This window comes from Alosa sapidissima, chromosome 23, assembly GCF_018492685.1.
Source record: "Alosa sapidissima isolate fAloSap1 chromosome 23, fAloSap1.pri, whole genome shotgun sequence".
Classification (NCBI taxonomy): Eukaryota; Metazoa; Chordata; class Actinopteri; order Clupeiformes; family Clupeidae; genus Alosa; species Alosa sapidissima.
Window position 1 is genome coordinate 22,501,928 of NC_055979.1, and position 14,802 is coordinate 22,516,729.

The 14,802-nt window shown below is 41.5% G+C and overlaps 2 protein-coding genes across 5 annotated transcripts in view; one reads left to right on the forward strand and one right to left on the reverse strand.

Moving 5' to 3' along the window:
* The window catches only part of zfyve16 (zinc finger, FYVE domain containing 16), a 28,977-nt gene extending 25,477 nt beyond the window's left edge, over positions 1-3,500 (forward strand). For all 4 annotated transcript variants that reach the window (XM_042080473.1, XM_042080470.1, XM_042080474.1 and 1 more), the window contains one exon: positions 383-3,500. In XM_042080473.1, the coding sequence (XP_041936407.1) occupies positions 383-541 (159 nt within the window). In that variant the 3' untranslated portion in view covers positions 542-3,500. The remainder of the gene's footprint in view (positions 1-382) is intronic.
* Positions 3,501-4,763: 1,263 nt separating this feature from the next.
* Positions 4,764-6,561, reverse strand: ankrd34ba (ankyrin repeat domain 34Ba). Its single transcript, XM_042081046.1, has one exon. It carries the CDS (start codon positions 6,554-6,556, stop codon positions 4,859-4,861), a length of 1,698 nt encoding a protein of 565 aa, XP_041936980.1. The 5' UTR covers positions 6,557-6,561; the 3' UTR covers positions 4,764-4,858.
* Positions 6,562-14,802: the final 8,241 nt, after the last annotated feature.

Here is a 14,802-nt window from a genome sequence, read left to right on the forward strand (position 1 = left end):
GTGTTTGTCTGCCTGTGTGTGTGTGTTTGTCTGCGTGTGTGTGTGTGTGTGTGTTTGTCCGCCTGTGTGTGTGTCTGCCTGTGTGTGTGTGTGTGTGTGTGTTTGTCTGTGTGCGTGTGTGTGTGTTTGTCTGCCTGTGTGTGTGTGTGTTTGTCTGCCTTAGCCAAAGTTCATCTGTAATATTTGTAGAGGAGATAGTGTGTATCTGTCTACCTATCTTAGAGATTATGACAATACTGGCTCTTGTATTTGTGTGTAATTTGTGTGTGACTTGATTGTTTTTGAGGTTGTGGGTGCATGCGTGTTGTTTGTTTGTGTTTGTGGCTGGTTGCATTTATCACACAGACTTGAGACCGCCGCTATATGTGTGTGTGTCCTGTAGGTGGAGTACCAGGCGGGCTCTGGCGGTCGGCCGCTGCCCCAACGCTACATGAACGAGCTGGACGGCGCTCTGATCCCCGCCATCCACGGCGGCAGCTCCCGCGTCCCGCAGCACGCCCTCGACATGGAGCTCATCTTCTACGTCTCGCACAGCCTGTGAGCCCGCAGCACGTCTCGCGTCCACCCGTGACTGGACCTCCGCATATTAGCGCTCTCATCTCGGAGCCAGGGGATCTAATTACCCGCATCTCACCTGTAGTCTCCACACAGACCGCTGATGGGCGTTGGCCAGCACCTGGACATGGGGAGTCTCTTTATGCATAGTCTCTGAACATATACCACGACAGCCGTGGATGGGGGTTCCTCGACCGCGCTAAAAAGGGGGGTCTGTGTCATATTGGTTTCTAAACAGGGGAAAGAGATGATTGGACAGTCATTAAGCATCTAAAGATTGCAGCCAGTGTTCTATGTTTTCTTTAGTTCCTGCAGATCCCACACAGAAACAACAGGTGATGGTCAACCTTTATCTTTAAAGTCTATAGGCAACTTCGGCATCCCAAATGATATCTTAACCTGAGACCGACTGACACTTCGCACCACAGCATCCAAAGACCGAGCTGGTCTTCCACATCCCAAAGTGTTTTCATGATCTGCTGGATCTGAACATTCCACTGAGTCAAATCTCTAACCAATATACTACACGTGGGTGTGTGGGATCTTTGTGATGTTGTCTCTTGTTTTCACCACAACTGAACTAGGAGCTGGGCACCTTAAGTGTCCAGCACGGCATCTGAAGGTGGAGCTGGTCTTCGACTGCTTGGTATTCATCCTCTGTGTCATGAAAACCGCCCAAATGCGCCACTAAATATCAGAACAACCACCTGCTCTGTCAGCGTTTGAGGTCAAAGGAGCTGGAGTAGACTGAGACCCATGCTCCAACAAGATAACCAATGGCAGGACGTCGAAATGTGACGGACAGTCCTTTCAGCGAATCAGGAGGCAACCCTTAGTGTGACTCTCGCTCTTGATGAATCGCTTTAACCAATGACAGGACTGTTGAGCACATGACCCGTCAGCTCTTAGACCTTCACAGCCAGGTGCCCCCTTCTCATCACCGACACACGTGCACCCGAGGAGACCTCCTGTATATACACATCATCCCTGCTTCATAAAGGATAAAGTTGTAAACAAATACCAAAAAAAAAAACAGGGACGTGGTTTGTGTGTTCTGGCTGTGGATGTAACACATCTGCTCATGTGATGCAGTTGTTTGAATGTTAGTGCGCAGATTATCTGCACAATTTTTAACTAATTATTAATTGAATAATAATTATTTGATGGGGGAACGAGGATCGATTTATATTCAAGTAAGTTACTTGAGTGAATGCTGGACTCCAAGTTGGTGGGATAAAAACCCCTCTAGTTGGGGCATGGAGGCATGAGTGAGTTCCTGAGCGGTAATTGATTATGGTGCACATTAATATCTCTATAATTGATGATATGAAGTTACTGTCCGCTTGTACCGCCTGGTGATTACCCGAGGCATAGCACAGTCCTCTCGCGGTCATCTCCCGGAGCCTTTTCGTCATGGTTACGTGTGTAGGAAGAAGAAATCACCTTTAAGTTATTTGAAGCTTTTATGAAGCTTTAATACAATTTTTTTCTTGAGTTGTCCTTCAATGTCGAATCTAACAGACTTTTGAAAGGCCATGATCACTACCACACTGAAGTATGCCATGAGAAATCCCCCAAATCCCCGCACTGGCTCTGGACGCAGAATGCAGCGCTTCAGTGGGCATGGTTACCAGACAGGTCTGCGTTTGTTGCTGACAACACTAATGCCCATTCTGCTGCTGCAAGCTGCTGCTTTGTGAGCCCTACCGTGTGTGTGTGTGTGTGTGTGTGTGTGTGTCTGCGTCTGCCTGCCTGCTGCGAACACCTCAAGAGCGCTGTTGTCCACAGATGTCTCAAACATGACTGAAATGTATCTAGAAGGTGTTGTTTGTCGCGGCGGTCTAACAAATAACTAGGAAGCTGCTGAACGTAAATGAGTTTGTGTCCATATTATAGGAGAGGCCTTGATCTTCTGTGAACGTACAGTTTGAGAAATCAGAGCCACAGTGTCAGCAATGCAATGAAAGATCAAAAATGGACCCTCACCCCCAACCCCTCAAACTAACTCTGAATAGCTTTCTGAAGAGGAAGGTCTCATTACCAGTATGTCAATATTATCGTTTTCTCCATTTGTGTTCTTTTGCTTCTCCTATAGAATACTGGGTCTGAAATGAAGAATGCTTTTGCACTTACATAATTTCTCCATTGATGGATGAACAAGCGTGTCAACAAGCAGTTTTATCCTATAGTATTGACCACTATGGGAAGACATGTACTTACCAAAATGGACACTTGGCATTGCACCTTACACTACCATTTGTGTTGCTGTCCAGTAGTTAAACGATGCTGATTTTCCCACAGGTTGTCTTTCTTTATTTTACTATAAAGCAGCTGCAAAGCATTTTCTATTCTATTCATTGCACTCCATTCATTTGAACCTGATTAACATCAAGGAGGGCAGTAACACTGGTGCGAACAGTAACCCATTTAAAAAAAAAAAAAAAACCTGAACGTGCACCTGAGATTGGTGAACACACAGTGTTCTCTGAGCATTTGTCCTGTAGGGTATCTGAATAATAATTCAGAATGCAAATACAAATGTTGGGTCTCCGGTTCAGTAGAAACACTAGCAGATGAGCGCATAGTTTGTATGGATGACAAAACTATACTGTATGTGCTGTGAAATGAGAAGCATTTATGGTATTTGTTGTTTTATAGCAATGATGAATACAATTAATGATTAAATTCAGCTTCTTTTCGGGGGATGTTTTGGGAAGTAAATTATTTTCCCACCTTCATTAATAGAACATGAATCAAAGACATAACGTATTTTTATGCTTTTAATCTCAATTTCAACCGTTTTGCATAATGTATCTGTATTTATTCAAGAAACCAGCTTTATTTGGTGATTCTGGTATCTGGGACCTAAGGATGTTCTATACACACCATTTATTTCTAAATATGTAATTCATGTAGAATAAAATATTGATTTATATGCAAATTAATGTTGTGTAATGTAGTCTGTGTATTTATGCTCTAGGCATCTGAAGAAGGTAGGTGGTGTAATATTTTCACATTACTGGTTTATCAAAGTTATTAAGCCTTTCTCTGAAACATCGAAAATCTGTTGCACCCAAAAGAGTACACCGGGAACTAATTTTAAACCCTTTGACAGATGGCGCATTGAAATGGATAGAAATGGTGGCATTACCACTGGGTAACCACTAGACACTTTAATTTAACTTTGACAGTAACATTTTACAGTTTGTGATAAATAATTAGTCACAGGTCTTAGTTTCAAATACATAAATAAATGCAGAATTGAACTGACAAGGAAGGGTGCTCTCTATTTATGTAGAATGTGGAATGTGGACTATGAGGTCACATCTAATCTTATTTGTTATTTTCTTTAATAAACCAGTAATACTAAACAGTTTACTTGCATACAATTTCCCCTTAAAACATAATAAGATGTCTATTACATCAGAACAATTTTATGATCAAAATTCTATAGCTGATGTTTTTAGTAAGGTCCCACCTTTGAAGGTTTTAGAATATCTTACTAGCATAGATTTTAAAAAACATTTAAGTTTCTATAACTCACAATGCTCTGGCCATTAAATTGCCTAGTTGCTGAAATAGCCTTAAATTAAACAAACAAACATCTATTACATCAGTTAACCGACAGTCAAATGACATGTTTAGCTTTACTCTGCAGGTCTGTTGTCGTAAAGTTCCATTGGAACTGGACCTGCTGTGGGGCAAATCTACATCACCTTTTCATGGAAATACTCCACAAAATGTAGCAGCATATTTCACATGCTAACATGAGCCTAATGCTTGTGAACTACATCACCACAAGACCGATAAGCAAGAGAGTCTGAACTTCACACATCACAAGTTTAGAATTTGACTGGATATCTTCTCATTCAATGCTATGTAGTGGCTGAACAATGAACAAATCTGGTCCTAACATGGAAAATGAAGACAAGGTTATTACCACTGTCTGCTGCTGTCTATAAAATGCTACCATCTCTTTGTTCCATTTTGTTTGTAAATGTTTCTCTTATAGCCGTGTCATTTTCAGTCTACATGATGCCGGTATATCCACGTACCCTTTGGACAGTCCTCCCCCCCCTGGTCATTTCAATACTGATTTGATTGAGCTCATTGGCAGAATCAGACAGTGGTAGAGTCCCTCAACTGACTACACATATTTAGCACATTATAACATTTAGATTCCACAGTGATCTTATATAACAATAGCATGTAATGACTAACACCATAAACCTCTCAAACAGTTGAAGAGGATATGAGCAAGTTAAACGCATGTTTGTTTTTTGTGCTTCACCCAGATAACCATCTAATGGCCATAGATCTCTTTAAAGTCTCCAAGTTGTCTGATTTGCTCTGTCTGCATAGAATGTCTCCTTAGAAGCATTCTCCTGCTTTTGGGGTCCTTCAGAAAGCCTGCTGGCGCCTGGGGGTAGCAAGGCTTTGCTCCAGATAGTGTGCCACACCCCATTTTGTTATTGCTGGGCACATCTGAGGCGGTTGCCCCAGACTTGCAGGGGGTGAGGGTGTGTTGGGTAAGTGGTGGCAGCAGGTACCCCTGGCGAGGATGTGAGGGCTGGTCAGAGAGGAGGACCCCTGAGGACCGTCGCTCCAGACCAGCTGGGTGTCTCTTGGGTGCCTTGGTCAGTGACGTTGTGCCCTCGAAAGACTCCCTTGACCCAATGAGAGTGGAGGAACGAGACGTGACCAGCCGCCTTCTGTCCACGGCTCCCTTGATGTCGTCCAAGGAGCCGCCGTTCTGGAAGGACAGCTGAGAGTCCGAGCTGTAGTGGGCCATGCCCAGATTCCGCCGACAGACGATGTTCCGTAGGCTGGACACAGCCAGGTTTGGGAGGGACCTATCGGGGTCTCGATCGGCTGCTATGGGCTCAACTGTGGTCTTGGCATGGAGGTTTGGGTGCGAGAGCGAATGGGACGAGGACAAGCCATCAAAGGACATCTTGCGGCTGGGCATTAAACCAAACTCCTGCGTCGAGCTTCGATTGATGGCAGCTTGACCAGTTGGTCTCCCAGCTTGGCTCAAGCCACCAGCCTCTCTGAGGTCAATGCTCCAATGTCGTGTCAGAGGGCCACTAGTAAATGCTAACTGCTCGGTTCTGAACGAGAGCTCATCCTCTAGGGAGATGTCTGGGGGGTCCTCGATAGGGAAGGTGGCAAGACCTTGCTGCTGGGCCAGAAAGGAAACCGGTATCTGCAGCCAAGGTTCTGAGTTCAGACGTTGCAGATGGGCAGTTTTGTCCAGGATTTCGTTCGTGATACCCCACTGACGGCAGGGTGAGCAGGGCTGGGAGTTGGTCACACCCTTGCACTCTTGAAAGGTGAACACCTGTTTTGGGGCAGCGCTGAGGGGGCTCGTGGAGGTGTGGAGCTCGATCTCCGACGGAGAGGTGCAGGACAGCGCAGGTGAATTCAGCTGGTCCCATCTCTCCAGGGCGCCCACTTGAGGAACGTTCAGGTACTGTTTGGTCATTTGCTTCCCATCGGCCATCTTGTCGGTGGTAATGATGATGACCTCTTTGCCCTTCGCCTTACAAGCGTCGATCAGCATCCTCAGTGTTTCTTTGTCCTTGGCGTTCACAGCGTGGACCAGTGCCGAACAACCAGAATGGTCCTCCAAGCTCGGGTCAGCACCAGTCTCCAGAAGCTGAGCCACCACCTCGGCACCGGCCCACTCCAGACAAGCATGCATCAGCGCTGTCTTCCCGCTCTTGTCCTGAATGTTTGGATCGGCGCCACTTTCCAGAAGGTACCGCACCATCTTGGCCTTGGGCACGCTCTGCTGGTCCACATGTTTGCTTTTGCACGCCACCATCAGCGGCGTCTCGCCCAAGTCGTTGCTCTCGTTTATGTATGCGCCACCCTCCAGTAAAAGGCGCGTCAGGCGCAGCCGACTCAAGTAAACGGCCTTCAGCAAGGAGCTGCCATCTGTGTGAACAGTCTGGGTACCCTCCATGGCTGCTTCTTTCATTGTTTGGGCACACGTCATGGAAATCACCCACAAGTGTTGTAGGATCTGTTCAGGAGAGAACAGCATGACAGCATAAAATAAGGGTGGCTTATTCATATATTGCAATCTTAAATCAGCATGTTGCATGATGGATTGTGTTGTATTGACTTGATTATACAATAGTGGTAAAACTGATAAATCATTTTCTGTCATTCTGTTTAGTTCAAAGCTAGTATGCTAGATTATTAGGTGTCTGTAATTAGTGATCACTATATAAGTTAAGTGTTTAACATTCAACTAATACCCCGCCACATGGTTTTATCTACAAAGAAAGAGAAATCAAATCAGGTGAGACAACACTGTAATGCTGAAGGCCTTGCCAATGTAATTTGCCGTCAACAACATGGTTTCTCCTGAGGTGTTGATTTTCTCTCTCCAGATGCCGATTTTTTTGCTCACTCACTCACTCTCTCTCTCTCTCTCTCTCTCTCTTTGTCTATCATTCGCCTCTCTCTCTCATTCACCTCTCTCTCTCTTTCTCTGTCTTTTGTGTCTGAGCAGCTGCAGTATTCTAAAGCACACTGTGACATGTCCTTGACTCCCCACTCTTCTCAAAACAGACTGCTACAGTAAAGTTGCCTTGTGCTTCACTAACAATCTCAGCCTGCCTGAACATTTTAACTACAGTGACATTTACAAATTCAGTGAAACAAAAAATGTCTTTTAAAAAAACAAAAACAGATAAAAGCCTAATTTAGATTGATCCAGGCATCCAAACGGAGAAACCCAAATGGGTCCATGGCAGAACACTGCGTGGCTGTTGGCCCTTTTCCCCCATGTATTCATTATTTACCCAGGACTAACTGAACTTGCAAGGCTATTTTTCAGTGGCACACATACACATACATTGCACATGCACACATACAGAGAGAGAGAGAGAGAGGAAGAGAGAGTGCTGACAGCCTCTGAGAATGATAGCTTTTCACTAATGCACATTACCCAAGACAGGAGTCTTTAATTGGTGCCTGTGTTGGTTTGCTCAGAATTGTGGCTTTGTTTTTCTGATTTATTCATTTATCTTGCCAGTTGCAATGGGAGCTACTATATATGATCTATAATTCCATTGTGGCACACTAGAATAACCCCATTCACCATTGAATTCACTGTAATGATGGTTTCAGCTACACTATGGCAGACACAGCTTTTATGCGAATCTCAAATGGAAATGTCAATTGAACTCCTGTGTTGTAAAGGAGCAAAGGCAATGAAATTAAATCAAATATATAATAAAAGGTGATGGTGCTTTAATGCATGTATGCATATTGATGGTAATTTTGATACCATAGATTTAATAGAGACCCAGTCAGACCAATAGTATGAAAAATCAGAAACAGAGTTTATTAACAATGATGCGCATCAAGGGAGAGACAGCATGACTTCACCTAAAGATCCATCAGCTGCTCTAACTGAAATAGTTAGGGTTTAAGTATCCTTCCAGGCTGACGGGGATGGCGTTGGTCATCCCATCTCACGTGGACTACACTGAATCAGACTCTGCTTAGCAGCAACCTGGCAATCCGGAGCAGATAGCTACTGACGCAGCCATGCAGAACAGTGAAACACTGCAAAGTCATAATATTCCCGCTTATCTCTAAAAATAGTCACACACAGATATACACAGGGACAGTACAGATATCATACAGTCATTACATAGAATCATACTTTTAGTATCAAAGTGACCCACTAATGACAAATGCAGAACATGAAGCCACATATTGGAATATTGGACATAATGCAGAACATTAAACCACATATTAGAATATTGGACATAATGTTCTATTCCACTTTCTCTCAATATGTACATTATCTATGTGCTGTACACCATTGGTTTGTATCTAGCTCTGGGAATTGATAATGACTTTCCCTTACCTCATGGCTATGGTAAACACAGCTGAGTTCGGGCTGTTTTTTAATGTAATGAGAGGCAGCTTTTTTATTTGTCTATCTGGGTCTTGGGTCTCTAGGACTGTAAATAAATATGCTTTTAGATCCACTGCGGTTCTTAGTGAGGCTACTATTGTGCATCAATGGTTTTGCTTTTTGTGATGTAGCCTACTTTCTGTTACTTCGGCAACGCCAGACTTGGAACTGATATTCAAACAATAATTGGGCATAACGCCTACAGGTTCAACAGTAACAAGCCCAGGTAAGCCCCCCTACATTGCACATTGCTGAGAAATTGTACTACGCCTTTCTATTGGTAGAGCGCGTTGTTTCCATAGCAAAGTGCGGCGTCAGTGCAGGCGAGTGATGAGAGTGACTTGTGCCCCCGTCAGCAGCTCTCTGCCCCGCTCCGCAACCCCACGGGGAGTTTGTGCGCTGCACTCCTCTTATGTGGAGAGGGATCAGCAGGAACGCGCAAACAAGTGCGTGCCAAATAAAGAGTGAAGTGGACCGCGGGTGCCACACCAACTGGTCCTATGCTATATGTATATATATATATATATATATATATAAACGCATGCTGATCTCAGTGTATACCTATTCGAATATGCTATATATATATAAAAACCTCTTATACGGGGATCTCTAGACCGAAGTTAATGGATTCCGGAGAAGAATTGGTGGCATTATATAATGAAAGTGGATAAACATAATTAAAGACATTCATAAAGAAACAGTAACCATTATGCATTAAGCATTGAGCAGACTGCAATGACCTTCAGGATAAATAATCCAGTCACTGAATACTTAATTGATGTGTTTTGCGTCTGTCTGATATGCCTGAGATATTCGAATAGGTATACACTGAGATCAGCATGCGTTTATTAAAGCATTATAAAAAGAATATCGAGGGGATCTGTATATTTTTAAGACTTCTCAGGGGGGAGAGAAGAACATTGTAGCTTACTACGTCATCGGTGAAAAGAAATATAAAGTAAATTGAGTTTTTTTGTACTCACCAATAAATCCCTTTCAACAAGCTTTGCATTCAAAGTTGTTCAGATACATCTCTTCTGAAATCGGAGAAATCACAAATTTGCCTTAATACTGCTTCATCAATTCACTTTGTACAAAGATATTTATTTGCAGATATTGGAGAGGTTGCGGTAGCACATTACAACATATCCCATAGAACACTCTGTGCGTAATGCGCGCGAAAGTGTCTGTGCGCACAGCCGCACGCGCACACATGAGTGCGCAAGTGAGCATGGGCAGGATACATCGACTGTGAAAGAGATTTCTTATATCTCTATGGAAAAACAGATGTGACGTTAGGCAGGTTTGAAGGACGGTGAGATATATATATATATATATGTGTATATATGTATATATATACCCCTCTAATGTTCGTAAACCCCCACGCAACATGCTGAGTAGTGAACAGAGATGGCAATGGATAATGGATAGCCTACACACTGCATTAGCCTACAATGTCAACATTAATTTGAACCTGCCTGTCCGTGAAGAGCCATTTTTACTATTCGCTTTGATGTTAAATTGATCAAACTTAAAAACGTAATAAAACTTTTTTGGGAAGGTACCCTTGAGTGTACAACCGATTGCCAAATCACTAGCCTAATTTAATAGCTGCATTTTCGTTGGTTAATGTCAGTAGGCTACCTACAGCAAAAAAATAGTAGGCTATTACTAGTCTTGACATCAGTGAGGTGAGATGGTGTTAGATAAAGATGCCAGGCTCACGATGGAGATGTTGTTAGCATATGTTAGTGCAATTTGCTCCGATAACAAACATGAAGCAATCCTCATTCTCCTTGTTATGCCATCTTCGAAGACCCTATTAACAGCACATAGAGCCCATTACCCTTGTGCATATTGATATGTTGTGACGGCCATTTGTGTCTCCTTCTCTGCAGCCTGTTGCCGTGGGAGGCATTTCAACAAGTGAAAAGAAAATCTCGGCTCGTTAGGTTGCTCAGAGGGTGACGTGAGTTTCAGCTGAAGCAATACCGTTTCTATGACAACCTATGGAGGTACTAGAAGACAGGCACGAGTCGTTTTGCAGAATTTGTGGAAGGTCATGTAGGTACAGTAATTATTAACTTCAGTTGGTCATTGTGTGCGGCACATTATGTGTAGTTTTTTTTTCGTGTAGGTCATGTATTGCAAATCATCTCTGCAGAGCAATATGGCTAATGATATGTGAGAGGCTATGCAATATAGCCTGCATCTGGTTTGTTGCATTCTTATTTAAAGACATTTCCTGTTTTTTGCGCCTGAGGCTGTTTTTCATTTCTTGGGTGATTCAGGCACAGATACAGTAAACAATACAAGGAATATTCATGTTGGCATACAGATGAGCATGACAAAATGGTAGACTGGGTACCTTTATTCAGGTGGCATGAATAAGAATAAACGCGCGCGCGCGCACACACACACACACACACACACACACACACACACACCAAATAAATACAACGTGGCAACCCAGAGGCACACTCTCAGGCTAGCACATAGCCTACAGCAACATACTTCAAACACACAGACACTACAGTACATTATCACATAGACACATCCACCGATTTCTGAAATGAACACTCTCCACTTACAAACACACATCTCTAACATACACATATCTATAACTGTACACACAAAGGTGTAACATTGTCTTTTCAACAGGTCAATAGCTTGTACACATAAATATGTTAAATACGTCACCTAATTGTACTGGCCTAAATCATGGTGTGTAATCAACCATTTAAAACTTCAATAGTTGTTTGCTGTATCTGCAAAACCAACAAGAAACCGCACACTGATTTGGAACACAAAACAAAACTTGCATTTCAATATTTGTTTGTGTTTGTTTGTTTAAAGCTCTAGTAGTAGTTGTGGTGTGGATGCACTAATTAGACAGCAATCATTTGGCGGAGTACAAGAGTTTCTTTATGTTGCCACAAGATGTCACTGTTTTAATAGTATTTGCATGTTCATATCACTCCCAGATCACAGGTTAATCTTGTGTCATGGTTATTTTAAAGTGCCATCTGATGTTCATGTGTTTCAAGTGCAGTTGAGACCTTGGAGGCTCCTTTGAATTCAATCTAATTTGAATGTATTGTCCTTAAATATGATAATGATTAATAGTTATTATTACAAAGTGGGACATTGTGGCTAAAAATCATACTAACTTAGTGTATTAATTATGGAACTATATATATTACTATATATTAGGTAAAGGTGGGTATTTTTTACCTTTTTATTTTTTGTCTTTACCTAACGTTCATTACCTTCTATTATTCATTCTTCTGTAATGTAAAGTTTTTTAAAAGCCAGCTGACAAGGTGAGAACAATGGTGAGTAAACACTCGTGCCAAAAGTCTTTTACAGCAGGGTAACATGTCACACGAAGTGAAAAGATAGTTCCCATTCAGCCTGCAATGTTGAGTATTTATTAGATATTAGATTGCGCAACAAGCCTGTTTTGCATAGATGTGCATAAATGTCCATCATTTTTGTATTATTTTTTTTTTTTTTAAACTTTTGGTCGCTCAGTGAATTGAATTACATTGCTGTGTAATTTAACCTTAAAAACATATCACAAAGTAAACTGTAGTGCCATTGCATGCCACCATCACCAGATATGTATTTATATGATATATATATAACAAACAGAATGCACACCCTCCGAGGTGCTGGCAAGGGAAAATAAACTATAAAAAACTTGGTCACCACACATTCTGTCTCTTTCTTCTTTACCAACGTTGCTATCAATAAAAAGAAGAGAGAGATAGAGTGTGCAAAGTTTTTTAGAATGTATTTATATAATGACATATTTTCAAACCAATCCCACCAAGCAGCATTTTGTCCATCATTTTTTGCCTAATGGTCACCAATTTTTTTTCTTGCCATTTGAATTTGTTGAAAAACAAAACATCAACAAAACAGATTGTCATGGGTCAGCCCCATTTTAAAGACTTATGAGCATGTGGCTATTTTTGGGATTGACAGACATACTAGTAATCCACCATAATCCCTTAGCTCTGTGGCTGCATGGATAGGGAACGTAGGGCAGAGGCCACCATCCACTCGGCCTCCCATCCCTTCATGCAGGAAGCTACTGTGCTCCGCTCCCACTGTAACCGACTTGCACCATGTGCACAAATGCTCTTTGCCTTGCAGCTGTTGACAACAAACTTGCACATTTTTCCTATACTTAGCACAGAGTTATGAAATATTAAGTGATATGGTTTTAATGGCTTCATTGTTATCATGGTATTTTGTGTGTGCGTGTGTGTGTGTGTGTGTGTCTGTCTGTATATGTGTGTGTGGCACTTTTACTAGTCGCATGTTCCATACATTTACCTTCTTTTATGGACTGAACAATATCTTAAAAGATGGTGTAAAACTTAAAGTATGTCATTTTGTCATAAAGAAAAAGAAGAGACTAAAATTACACAATGTTCACAAATAATTTTGGGGTAGGCCTACCTGTGTATAGTTGTCTATGCCTCTCTCTCTCTCTCTCTCTCTTTCTCTCTCTCTCCCTACATTAGTTCACTTGGTGGCCCATTTCTGATGTACAACCCCAAATCAGAAAAAGTTGGGACGTTGTGTAAAATGCAAATAAAAACAGAAATAATCTGTAATAATCTGCAGATCTCGTAAACTCAAAAGGACACAGACAATTTAAATGTTGAAAATGACGAAAATGTTGAAAATGACACATTTGACTATCATGGAACATATATGTTCATTTTGAATTTGATACCAGCAACACGTTTTAAAACAAGTTGGGACAGGGGTAACAAAATGCTGGAAAAGTTGTGTAATGATAAGGAAAACAAAAGGAGGAACGTTTCATTACTAATTAGGGTAACTATGGCAACATGAATAGGTATGAAAAAGAGCATCCCAGAGAGGCAGAATCTCTTAGAAGTAAAACAGTAGGGGTATTTATCACTCTGTGTAAACCTGTGTAGACAAATGATGAAACAATGTAATTTTACTGCTTCTTAACATGAAATTCAGAAAATCCAGAGAAATCAACTAGGATAGAGCTGATATGGCTGATCAAGCAATATGGCTTTGGTCTTTTGGACCTCAGATGGCACTGCAATAAAACTAGACCTGTTTCTGTAAAGAAAATGATTGTATGGGCTCAGGAAAAACCTCTGAAACCATTGTCTATGAGCAGTTTGATACTCAATTCAGAAATGCTAACGTAAATTTTACTATGCAAAAGCTAAAATTGTATTTAGACATGATACAGAAATACCACCATTTTATCTGGGCCTTAGCTCATTAAAATGGACTGAGGTAACATGGAAAAGGGTCCTATGGTTAGACCAATCAAAATGTGCAATTCTTTTTGGAAATCATGGACTCATCAGGCCATAAGAGGAGAGAGCCTAACCAACCCAAACCCAACATCTGTCATGGTGTGGAGGTGCCTTAGTGCCTAGAGCATGGGCATCTTGCACATCTGGGCATCTTGCACATCTGGCAAGGCACAATCAATTCTGAATGATGTATACGGGTTTTGAGCAACATCCAGGCAATGTTTTTTTTTTTTCAGGGAAGACCTTGAATATTTCAGGAAAACAATGCCAAAATGAATTCTGCACATATTTAAACAGTATTTCTCCATAGAGGAAGAGTCCAGATGCGAAAATGGCCTGTCTGCAGTCTAGACCTGTCAAATAAGGTGCATCAAATGAAAAACATGATTTAGAATACGCCATACTGTTGAGCAACTGAAAGGAATGGAACAACATTTAATTCTCAAAACTCTAGCAACTGGTCTTCTCAGTTCCTAAACATTTACAGAATGTTGTTAAATGAAGAGGTGAAGCAACACAGTGGTAAACATTCTCTGTCCCAACTTTCTTTTTAAAACATGTTGCTGGCATGCAAGTCAACACTTTTATTTTCAACATTTGATATGTTGTCTATGTCCTTTTTGTTAAATATGGAGTTAAAAGACTTGTATATATACTTGCATTTTGCACAACATCCCAAACCTTTTCTGATTTGGGGTTGTACCTTCCAAACTGCAGATAAATATTTAGTCATAAATGTTTTGCATAATCTCTGCAGCTGCAGAATTCACAAGGAAGATTATGACCAGATATTTTAAGATTATCAAGATTACAGAGATGTTTGTTGAAACACTACAATTTACATCCATTTGATGCAGGACATTGACCGTGCTTATGGCTTTTCTCCATAACTTTACTTAGAATAGACTCACTATTGGAAATAAACTGGAGAGAGCACTGTATATTAAATGTCATCTCCACCATTATGGACCTTTTTTTACTCAG

What these genes read in the sequence shown, in the direction of transcription:
- ankrd34ba (XM_042081046.1), bottom strand. Translation starts at nt 6,556, where the DNA reads ATGACGTGTGCCCAAACAATGAAAGAAGCAGCCATGGAGGGTACCCAG.